General features: G+C 33.5%; 1 protein-coding gene and 1 pseudogene across 1 annotated transcript in view; one reads left to right on the top strand and one right to left on the bottom strand.

Annotated features, from left to right (window-relative positions):
• Nucleotides 1-12365, bottom strand: part of LOC144643384 (myoferlin-like) — a 136435-nt gene that overhangs the window by 80519 nt on the left and 43551 nt on the right. The window contains exons 20-27 of the mRNA XM_078502600.1: nt 6912-6988; nt 6645-6745; nt 6112-6225; nt 5555-5654; nt 4620-4816; nt 3796-3902; nt 2835-2910; nt 2020-2130 (exon numbers count right to left, since the gene is read on the bottom strand). Coding sequence (XP_078358726.1) covers nt 2020-2130; nt 2835-2910; nt 3796-3902; nt 4620-4816; nt 5555-5654; nt 6112-6225; nt 6645-6745; nt 6912-6988 — 883 coding nt within the window. The remainder of the gene's footprint in view (nt 1-2019; nt 2131-2834; nt 2911-3795; nt 3903-4619; nt 4817-5554; nt 5655-6111; nt 6226-6644; nt 6746-6911; nt 6989-12365) is intronic.
• LOC144643392 (adenosine receptor A2a-like) lies at nt 462-1383 on the top strand (annotated as a pseudogene).

Raw genomic sequence — 12365 nt, 5'->3', positions numbered from 1 at the left:
CAGCCCGCCTCGCGACTCAAATGAAAATTGAACCGAATTTCCATTTTTTTTTTCTGCTCCGGCATGGCTGGTCAGCTTTTTGTTAGCTTTAAACACGTTCAATCGAGGGGGTTGCCTTGTGAGGCCTCGGTGAATCCTGTCTAATTTAAAAGCTGCTGAGACTTATCATGTGTTATTAAAAACTTTGAGGTCGATGAGTGACGTTAGTAATTCATCGTTTGGATCCGTTTTCCAAGCAAAACTTCACTGAATTTGGTTCAAAATTTGAGAAACAAAGGCAGCTGCCACAGAAATGAAGGTGAGAGCAACGGAAATGCGTTCTTCTGTGATCAAACTACCCTGTCCACTAAGTATAAGCGCCATCCAGGAAGGTATCTATCGTTATCGTGATCTCTGGTTATTATTTATTTCTAGAATTTGGCATAACAAACAATTTGTACTCTATACAAGAATTCGAGATTATGGCAAATTCTCTTTGTGATGAGTTGATGCAATACCAACCCTCGAAGTCTGAAGCTGAAGATCTCTATTCGACGTACATTGCTGGTTGCGTCCTAAATGCGTTCTAATCGTACACAGCCATTATGTTGAACATTGTAACGATTCTTGCGGTGAGAAATGCTTCCTCGTTGCCAGCGCCGTTAAGAACGTTGCTGTTGAGTCTGGCCATTTCAGACCTTGGTGTTGGTTTGTTATGTCAGCCTTTTGCAATCGCACTGGCATTCAAGTGGCTACAAAAGAACAACCCCAGTTGTACCACGTACACTGCTTTCACAAGCATATTAAGCTTCTTTTCCTTTGCCTCGTTCTTTGGAATTATGTTCCTTAGCATAGACAGATTTATGGCAATTTATCTTCATCTCAGATATCAGGAACTTGTGACTCATAAGCGTGTTGTTGCAGCAGTGATCGCAAAGTGGGTTTTCAGTGCTTTTCTGTCGGTTATAATGTTGTGGGTTCCAATGAATATTAGTTTCGTGTTTTTTGCCATTGTCGAGGTTGGTTGTCTCGTAACTACAACATATTTTAATTACAAGATATATTTAGCCGTTCGACGCCACAGAAATCAAATTCAGTCCCTTCACGTACAGCAAATAGAGCAGAATGGTGAGGTGGCAAATGCTGCAAGTATCAGAAAATCTGCACTCGGAGCGTTCTACGTGTATCTCGTGTTTTGTGCTCTGCTATTTACCGCACATTTGTAGCTATGCTGCCATTGCAATATCAGGAATAAGTACCGGTATAAAAGGTTTGTCAATTTACACTTTGACGGTAGTGTTTCTTAATTCATCTTTGAACCCTGTTATTTACTGTTGGCAAATGAGACAGATACGGCGCGCTATGATGGACATTATGCGAAATACACTTTTAGGACACAACTAGGATAAGGTAGGAAGCTATTAATGGGAAATTTTTTTTTTGCTTTTGGCCTATTTTAGTTTCATCACGTTATTAAAGAAAAGGAGGTTATTTGTACAGGTGACATATTTGCCTTTCCTTCTAGCAAATATTAAGGTTAATAAATAAGCGATACTTTAACTGAGGAGGCTTAGTTAACAGAAAAAAATTCCCACTCTCATTCACCTCACATCTAACGATGAATCATTTTAATCGTGAAAAGCACGATACTCTCACCTTTTTTGCTGACTAAAAACCATCTGTTTTCATCGCAATACATTTAGCTGGAAGACGTATATATCTTTTTAAAAATTAAAAACTATGACTGAGATTTGCCGCTGCTGGTGTAAAGCGTAACACCTGCTTACAGATAAGGATTTTTGAACAAACTCGAATACGTTGTTATCTCGATAACTGGATTACAAATATTGGCTCATATTTACTTAAAAATAAGCTAGTGATGGTCATGGCGACAATTGCGACAAGAACGAGCACAGTTTGTATTTAAAACTGGAAAATTTCAAGATTGATTTAGCCATCAATCGACACAAATTCTATAAATCTTTTAACGTTTGAGATGAGGAGCTCCACGGTATAATTTTTTACAGAGACAAGGCTTACCTCTTCTGCAAGATCTTGCAATCGTTGAAGAAATCCGGTTACTTCTGAAAGTGCTTCTTCGACATTTGTAGCTTTTTCTTTCAGCTCAGTGGCTTCCTGTGCAATAGAACGCTGAAGAAAGAGATTATATCATGGTTTGATTAACACCTTGAAAGGTCTTCCTTAGCCGGTTTCGATGAAGTAAAATCCTCGGGGAGCACCCAGAGAGCAGGGGCTAAGTTTCTCGATAAAGAAAACTAGCTAGTCAACTGCAAACTTATCACTTGACGTTGTTGTTGATAAGATCAATAATTTCAGTGCCGACATTTCGATCGTTAAAACATTTACCAAGTAAATAAACTCTCGACGGAATCAGGATAGTTAGCCACTTAAAAATGTTATATTTATGCCCTACTTTGTGCCAGAAAGTTTAACTACATTATAAAGCATCCCAGAAACAAAAGAGCCCAGAAGTGATTTGTATATTACAAATTGACAGTTTTACTTTCAAAAATGCTTGTTCGAATTCGTGACTGGTATTAACTGGAGCTAATTGTTAAAACGTGAGAAAAAAAAAACAGAAACTCTTGCTTGCTTGATTTTTTAATTAACTTGCTTGCTTGCTTGCCTGCTTTCTTTCTTGCTTGCTTGCTTGCTAATGCTTGCTTGCTTGTTTGCGTGACAATTTAGGAGTTACTAATAATAGTCAAGTATAAATTTGTGTACAACTTACCAATTTAGATTATTAAAGGAAATTTTTATATCAATGATAGACCTACTACACAACCTTCTTCAGGTCATGTAACTATAAGCCATTTATTTAACAACAGCCTTACCAATTCGCTTTTCCTCTCTAGACGGCGCTTTGTATCCAGCTTGTTTGCTTTACCTTTCAGGTTAGGGAGACCATTGCTGTTTTAAACGGTTAACTTAGGTCAGTATTTTCCAACTCGTGCAATATATAATCATTTTTACTCCAGATAGCAGAACACCCAAGTAATAGTTTTACGTACATCACATATTATCTTATCTTATCTGATCTTGAAATTTTAGTTAGCATATTTGCGAGGACTGACTGCCAAAATTGGTCCCGGCCGTAGGACGAGTCCATAAGCCGAATCAAATTTGGCAGCCCAAGAAAAAAGTTTGTGAGTTTGATTTCTTCCAAGTTGGAGAAGTCCAACAAGCACGTGAAGATCTTTTTATCAAATATGTTGATGACGCCCGGTATCCTCTTGTAACATAGCATTAGTATTATGAAACACTATTAAGATGACTTGTATTGTAATATACGCTGTTAATAAAAAAACATTTAAATATGACGCTTATTTAACAAAAATAATCATTTAGCACAAGACGCTTTTAGGCCTTTTTTTCCACTTTCTGAGTCTTAACAACGACGCAGCCTTGGAAAGTGTTTATTTTACAACAACTAACGCTGAAACTCTGTTCAAAGTTTACATGACGAGTCCACAATCTACTGACAATGCAGAGTGTGTAGGATGTAAAGGAATTACGTCACAGATGGCACATCTCATGATATATGTACATAATTATGCAATTTATCAACATAAATTACAAGATTTTTTAAGTTCGTTTTCCGTAATCCGCCACAATCCTCCCTACTCTTAATCATCCTTGGTCCTTTTCGATTATCTATTTCTTCTTTGGTGTCTTTATACCTTTGTAAACTACTATTATAGGGTTTTTCCTTCTATTTGCACTTAATTTAGTACATCACAGAAATTACTGATATACCATCACATAGTCCCTTAAGAAAACAACTTTCTACTTCACCTGCAGTCTGCAATAAGCTGATCCAGCAACGAGAACAAGGAAGAAGCACGGTCTACTTCCGGTGCCTTGGTGGCTATCATGTACGTCACTTCCGCCATTTTGCTTTCCTAGGAACAAACAAGTTGTTCAGTAAATTTGAAAATAATATTTTAAAAGTGCTAGTATGACTTGGATTTTTCATGTCAACTGTAGTATGCATGTCATGGTTGAGCGTGCATGTGGGTTGAATTTTACTCCTACCATGACTAGTAAAAGGAAACGGTCAAGTCCGACAAAATTCTTTATTCTATGTTTTGTCAGACTCCTGGGAGAAAAATACAAGACTGTCGAGTAAATATGAGACACATTCCCAGCGGTTTTGTCTGAGTTTTCGTGGCCAGTGCATACGACACCCCAAGTCCAAAAGAAACATTTGACACTCTCTGCTAAAGAAGATTCCGTTTTTGTTGTCAACGGTTATTTTACATAAAAATTAAAAATAAAAATTAAAAATAATTATTTTACTAAAACATAGTTAGTAAAGCGTTGGATGTTGTCCTTAAGTAGCATTTTAGATAAAAATAATAAAAGTTCAACTGAGGCCTTACCACTACTGTTTTTCTGTTTTTCTAGCATTTCAAACAATTTTAACATCATTTTATGGATTTCAAACTATTTTAACATCATTTTATAGAAAAACAGTGAACTTGAACTTTTATTATTTTTATAGTTAGTAGACTCTAACTAAAATAGGGCAAAACCCGACAAATATATTCGTTTAGCATCCGTTGCTATCAGAATGTTCTGGAATTATAGGCACCGCAATGCTGAATAGCCAGACTTACCACGCGATGAATTATCCGTAGCAAGGCATTTAAGGGTTCCAGTCGGAAGGCGATATTCTCCCAGTAACTTTCCACGCAAACACAAGGCTTCTCACTGCTCCAAGGAAGGTAATAATAATTACTCCCATCATACACTGCGTTGCACGGAGGAGTGTTGGAGGGCGCCATTGACTCATCCATCATGTTGCCATAGTTACCTTTAAAGTAGCATTTCATATTAATAAGGCCCTTCCTCCGACTGACAAATTCGATTTCATGGGAAACAACTGGATGATGTAGTTAAGAGTTAGTTTTCCTTGTAACGCACAACCATCTTGAGTTTGTGGATCAAAGAAAGTCACGTTACGACGTCAAGGGACCAAGCGAGTGTCCCTTATAATATACAGATAACAAAACTTGCCATTTCAGGCTCAAACATTGTCGAAATCCTGATCGCTAACCATAACCATTAGAGTATAGTGGGAGCACCACCAGTGTTAAGTTAAAAAGAAAGATGAGAAAACTGATAGCAGTTTTTTTTTGTTGGAATCGACGATATTAAAGTAAAAACTACAAAATATGTCAGCCATCTTGGCTAAGCTGACAAAAAAAATAATGTGAAACATTTTGCTGATATGCAAACAAAACTGTTGTTGCTTAATTCACATGAATTCTCACAATATTCTCATTACGTTATATAAAAAGCAAATAATACAAATTGGTAGAGGAATAAGAATGGGTACGAAAATCAAGGAAAACTGAGATTTTCTACAATAATGCAAAACACTAACTTTACAGTGGACCGAGCGAAGTCAAGTCTAGCTTCCTTTCGTCAACCAAGTTCTAATTTAATTTCTCTCATTTTATACCAGAAACATCAATTGATTGCTCATTTTTTCAATCTTTGCAGGGAGTCACACCAAATAATAACTTTTAGGAAAATTTGAAGGCCTCACCGATGCTAACTTCAAATTCAATAGGCCCGTCCACATCGAACACCATAGAAGCCTCGTAGAAACAAGCAAACAGTTTGTACTTGCTGCGGCTGAGATATGGCTGAAGAAAATAGAAAAAATACTTTTCATTGAAAGCATAAACTGCATGTAAACAATAGAATTTCTTAACTTATTTTTGCTATGGATTATGCTTTCGCAGTAAGGTTCCTGTACTAAACATTACGACAGAAAAGAAAACAACCACTGAAGACTGAAGGAACCTATTTTTATAATTATCTCACGGGTTCTAAGTAACGGTGTTTCCCGCCAAAATCTGCCGCTTGGGACGACGGCTTTTCCTTTAGCTTGTTCTGTTGCAATAAGTATAAAATGGTTACGAAGGTCTCACCACACTCGAGACTTGGGTGAAAAAATTTCACTGCGTTGCATGTATACTGAAAAACGACGACCCTCGTGAAGTGTAAATTTGTCCATGACGTATACTCGCATCTTGTAATTTATTTTACGAAAAGGAAACGTCTCGTGAAAGCCTGCATGAAACAGATGGTTTGCACTACCTGTACACGAATCAGTTCAGGTCCTTTCATCACTTCTAATTCCTTGTCGATTTCTTCACCCAGCTTGCTCTCTAACTCCACTAATAACCGCCCCCTGTACGCCACTCCCTCTCCCTGTAATGAAAGATGTGGCATATAGTTAAATAAGCAAAAAAAACAATTAGATAAATGAACTGGTAACAAATACCACCCAATGTATCAAATCCTTGCATGGACTATTTCTTTAACAAAACGTAAAAACTGATAAAAACTTCCCCTCACAACCTGTCCCAGTGTGAATGGGAAGGAGTCACTAGACTAGGTTTGATTTCCGCCTCCTTCTCGGGTCTGGTCTTTGTTTCGAAAAAGCGGCTGAAAATCGAGTCTAGCAAAAAACATCCCATTATTATTGTAAGAAATATTCTCCAGAATGGAAACCACCCGGCAAAAACAATTTCTGACCGCGATCTGTTTTTCTGTGTTGTCGGGCATCAAGTGACCTTCGACGCCACATGATGAAGAATGAATAATACGGAGCATGGCGGCAAGCGCACCTTTCCCAGGTTGAGATCATCGTATTCATCCGGAAGTTCGGAAAACTCTCTCGGAGAACCATAGAAGTTCAACCAGCAAGGCCCAAAGATGGGAAGGAATCCTGAAAACAGAAAAGAAAAGTTTCTACCCATATTACCGCTGTGTATTACTAAAAAAGCAGTCCTGCGTGATGTGTCCAAAGGTAAAAACAAGGAAACTAAATAAATGAATAAATATTTTAGACCAGAAGATCGTAAGATATTGATTTATATTAATAATCAAAGTACCTTCATCTCCTTGTCCAGAGATCGATTGAAGAGAGATAAACGTTGTTCCAATACAATCATCATCAGTCAGACGATCCCTTGGAGGAAAACAATAGGAACCTTTTTATACAACATGTTTAAAGGTACAGCCGCGTGTATTATGCATTACTATAATTTCCAGAGGTGAATTCAATTCTGATAGGTCAAGAAGCTTGGTTTATGAAGCAAGGCATTAGAATTGATCGTAAACATGGTGGTTTTGGAGGTCGCACGCGGCCATTCAGACTTACAATCTTTATTTAGTTCTCTTCTCACCGGAGCTAGTAGTTTCGAGAGGATTCACACAATTGCTGTCTTTAGACAAGTAGTATAGGAGTTGGGGGTACGAGATCATAAAAATTTTTATAATCTCTTACATCCCCAACTCCTATACTACTGCACAGCACTGGAATCAAAAATGAAATCAAAAATAGAATCAAAAATGAAACCAAACCTCGAAGCCAAACTGAAAACCAAAATGGAATCAAAACTGAAAACCAAGCCTGAAAAACCAACCCTAACTCAACCCTAGGTTCAAAATAAAAAAAAACTTCTTATACTCTTTTTCAAAATTTTGGATACAGTGCTTTTAAACAAGCCGAGTTTTTATGCTGTTGTTATTATCATGGTAAATCTCTTGTACTGAATATCTGTTGTGAATTATCTTCTAAAACGATTATGATTTTTGTTATTTTTGAATTCATTTTTTCTTTTTCAAGGTTGGATAATACACTGTTTAAATCATTGTAAATGTTACATAGGTATTTACTTGTTTCATTTTCTTCATTTAATAATTTTGTTAATGGCTTGCAATGTCCATCTTGTTTTAGTTTTTTTTCTAAATATACTAAAGTGTCTAGATTTTCATATACCAAATCTCCGAGTTTTGATAATTCTTTTAATGTTACGATATACTTCAGTGTGTTTATTGCGTCATCAGACATATTTTTGAATGTATCTGCTTTGAAACATATTTTCTTTAAATTTTCCATGTTTATTTTCATGTTGGTCATTTATCTATATATATAGTGTATGTTTTTATTTTTATGCGTTTTTTCATGAATCTCTTATACTCTTTTTTAAAAATCTTGCATCTTAGTGCGTTTAAAACAAACCTCGTTGACATAATGAAAATCAAAAAAATGGAAATCGAAAAATACCTTGGAACAAAACCTAGGATCATAACCTAGGATACAACTATACCCCGCGCTAGACCGTCATGGTACAATTATATCATTGGAAGATAACAGCGCTGATCCTAATACCTATGATCTATTGTCAGTATCCATGTTATGGATAATGCTATTGTTGATATGTTTTTGTGTCAAAAGATGTCTCCATTTACCTGCCAATCTGTAGTCATATCCATCACATATATCACATACCCATGATTTATACCGCATGTAACGAGTCTTGCTTCTTCTAATAGCATCCTGTCTATCTTTTTCACAAAAATATCTTTGAAATCTAACCATTTATACAAATACTTTATATATTTTTATTTTCTTATGTGATTTTATATAGTGCGTTTAAATTTGTTGTAAATCCTTGAATGGAATCCAACTGTTAAAGTCATTATTGTATCCCTTCCATTTGATAAGAGCCTGTTTCTTTTTGTAGTCTCTACGGATCACTTTATCAATTCTGAATACATCCTGTTTTGCTTTTAATAATTCAGGTTCATAAAAGCTACCTTGTATTTCTTCATCTCTGAGATCTTTCAATTTGTATGTAATGGGATTAGTATGTTGGATCTTAGTAATTACGAACATTTCTTCACTCCAATTCGGTGTATAACCCTTATCGAAAACAATTCGTTTATACTTAGATATTCGGACCTTGTCACCAACCTTAAATTTTGGTTTAGCTGATAATGGCTCCATATCACCGTATAGGTTAAAGTAAACAGTTCCTTCATTCTTTTTCTTTGAAGCTTCTATGGGTGTCATTTTGATAGAGCTATGTTTTGTATTATTATATTCTTTTACTATTTTTGGTAGCATTTCAAGATACTGTGTATTACCTTGAATAGTAAACTGTTTGTACATTTTATTTTTCAAAGTTCTATTAAATCTCTCAATAACAACAGCTTTACCTTCATTAAAAGTGGAATACATGTTAATATCATTTTGCTTTAGCCATTCCTTGAATGTTTTGTTATAAAATTCAGATCCCTTATCGACCCAGACATATTCAGGTTTACGCTTGTCGTTAATGACAATATTGTTGAAAGCGTTAGTTATTGATGCACCTTTCTTATCTTTCAATTGTATAGCCCAAGCGAATTTACTGAATACGTCAATTATAGTCAATAGATATTTATAACCTTTATTCCATTTTGAAAGTTTATCCATAAAAACTAAATCAGCAGACCATATCTCGTCAATTCCATTTGATATTACTCTTCTAGTTTTAAATTTTCGTCTGATTGGTTTATGTAACTCATCGGCTAATTGTTGAGACCAATCATTTTTACTCAACGCCGTTTTCCGTTTTTTGGCTTCTTTTTTTTAGACCCAATCCGATTTTTCTTTTACTAGCGATTAAAGCTTGTACCCCTGTTGTTCCCCACGGACGGTCTTTAAATGGTATTTTTGATATTCTCTTAAGCATAAGATCATCTGCCTTATGTTTATCAGCTAGTGATTTTGAATTACTGTAATCAATATCATGTTGTTGACATATGCTATCAAGATTGTTTATTGGATCTCTATATTTAGGATCGTTAGAAGCTAATCTTTCTTCTAATCGAGTACCTGGTCCGCAATAATTGTACTTTTTGCCTGTAGGTGTTCTCATGTGTAGTTCTCCAAGTTTTGATAGGTGTTTTTGAATATCAATGCCTCCCCCTTTAACGAATTTACTCTTATTCTTCCTGCATATATGGCAAATTGATCTTTCAATAAGTCGGTTATTATTCGTTTTTACTTTTTTAGTATTGATTGATTTTGTTTTTTTCTTACACGAAACACAGTATGATTGACACATTATATATATTGATTAGATATTAATCGCAATAGTAGTATAGTGATTGGGGGTACGAGACCAAAAAAATATTTTTTTGGATCTCTTACACCCCAATCACTATACTACTCCAGTGCTGGATACAAAAATGGAAATCAAATCTCAGATCCGAAAACTGATCAAATCTCAGATCCGAAAACTGAACAAATATCAGAACAAAAAAATGCATTCAAATATTGGGTCATTGCTGAATCTAATTCTGAGAACTAAATCTTAGAATCAAATCACAGAACCAAAACTGAAATTCAAACCCTTCAAAACTAAGCCTGAAAAACCAACCCTAAAACAACCCTTGGTTCAAATAAAAAAATCTTCTTATACTCTTTTTCAAAATTTTGGATACAGTGCGTTTAAACAAGCCTTGATATCATAACTGAAATATCAATCTGGAAAACCAAGCGAAGCCGAGTTTTATGATGTTTTTTGAAATTTATTTCAAAATCTCTTATACTCTTTTTAAAATCTTGCATCTTAGTGCGTTTAAAATGAACGTCTTATATTACATTTTCAATATAATATTTTTGTATTTTTATCAGATTTTTGAACATGTTTTTATGAAGGATCATATTTGATATAATACCGAGATCAGTACAAATGTTAGCTAATTTATCTGATTGTTCCTTTTCACTTAATTGTAAGAAATGTGTATTGTCCTTAATGCAATGTTTTTCTATAATATTCATCATATCAACAAATTTTTTTTTGATGTAATTTGATGTCATTATAATATTTATTATACATTATTTTTTATATCATTTATAAAGTGCGTTTAATCTGATTTTTTGTTGTAAATGATGCTGTTATTAATATGCTTTTGTGTTAAAAGATGTCTCCATTTACCGGCTAGTTTATAGTTATAATTATTACAAATGACACAAAACCATTCCTTTTTAGAAGCATATACTCTTTTCAATCTTCTTTTTGCATCCATTTTGTCCTTTTCAGTAAAATATCTTCGGACTTCAACCATTTATATATATATATACTTTAGAAATTTTTATATATTTTTATGACAGTTATGCATTCAGGAGGAATATCATCTGAAGTAAGAATAATTTCATTACAAGATTCATAGAAGTGAACTCCCATGTTAGTTGCTTTCAATAAATTCACTTGAAGAAAAACTTTTGAATTGTGTCTAAGTCCACTATTAGCATTCATGTTTTTGGCTAAATGGACATGTTTACGATTCATAGGTTTTAGTCCTGTTAGTTGAATTTGATGCCAAGCTTGTTGTGTAGTTCCATGATAGGCATAATGTTGTTTTTTAAGATCTAAAGATTGAAAAGCATTAGTATCATTAATCAATTTACCAACATGCTTGTTGTGACCTTGATTAGCTCGAATATACAATATTTCATTTTCCTCTTTTAATTTAAATCTTTGTTTACAGTTATTAGCAACAACTGTAAAAATATGAGATAAAGTATATTGCTTAAATTCATTTAAAGCTAAAATATTATTAACTTTAACATATCCCTGATCATCTATATCTAGTTTTGTATCAATAATATGATGCCTTAAGAGCCATGAAAGTTTTTTACTAAAAGTTATATCAGTAATATTCATACTAATTTAAAACGCACTATTAAAAGTTATATAAAATTATAATGTTTTATTATTATATAGAAAAGTTATGTTATATAAATTTAAATATACTTATTTATGGAAACTGATGGCAACAAATCGTATTAGCGTTGAAAAATTTAATGAATTAGAATGTGAAATGAATAAAAAATTTATAAAAAACATAAATAATAGGCTTTACCATATCAATAAAATAATTGATAAATTAAGCACTGAAAATAAAATTTTAATTAGTGATAATCAAAGGGAAAAAATAAATGAAATATTTAAATTATTATTTGTAAATCATAGTACTATAATAAGATTTATAAAAATAAATAGAAATATGGAAAAAGAAAGACATAGGCTTATAAGTATTCGTTATTTGTTAAAGATGATATTTCAACATTTAGATATACCAAGTGATTACATTGAAGATAGTAAACAACAAAAAACACGAGAATTTAATCAAATATACTGGTCTGAGATATGGGATACATTAGGCGAAAAAATATGTGATATTACTGCAAACTAAATCTTGATTAAATGATAAAAATAATCTTTGATTATTTTTATCAATATTTTAAAAAAACTTTTATACTCTTTTTAAAATTATGGTGATTAATATTTTATAGTTCAAGGTTAAACATCTGCATTATTGTTTATATTAACTAACCAATCATATTACAATAAACTTTTATACAAACTTTTATATAAACGTTTGTCATAAAATAAACTTTTATTCTCAGAATTGATTCAAGATGTCTAAAAGTCAATAAGCACGAATTTTATATATATTGTAGATCCTTCATTGGTATCCAACTATTAAAATCATCATTATATCCT

The sequence above is a fragment of the Oculina patagonica genome, chromosome 2 (assembly GCF_052425735.1).
Source record: "Oculina patagonica isolate OP01 chromosome 2, crgOcupat, whole genome shotgun sequence".
Classification (NCBI taxonomy): domain Eukaryota; kingdom Metazoa; phylum Cnidaria; class Anthozoa; order Scleractinia; family Oculinidae; genus Oculina; species Oculina patagonica.
The sequence above is the reverse complement of the archived record's forward strand: the minus strand, read 5'-3'. Positions and strand labels throughout refer to the sequence as shown.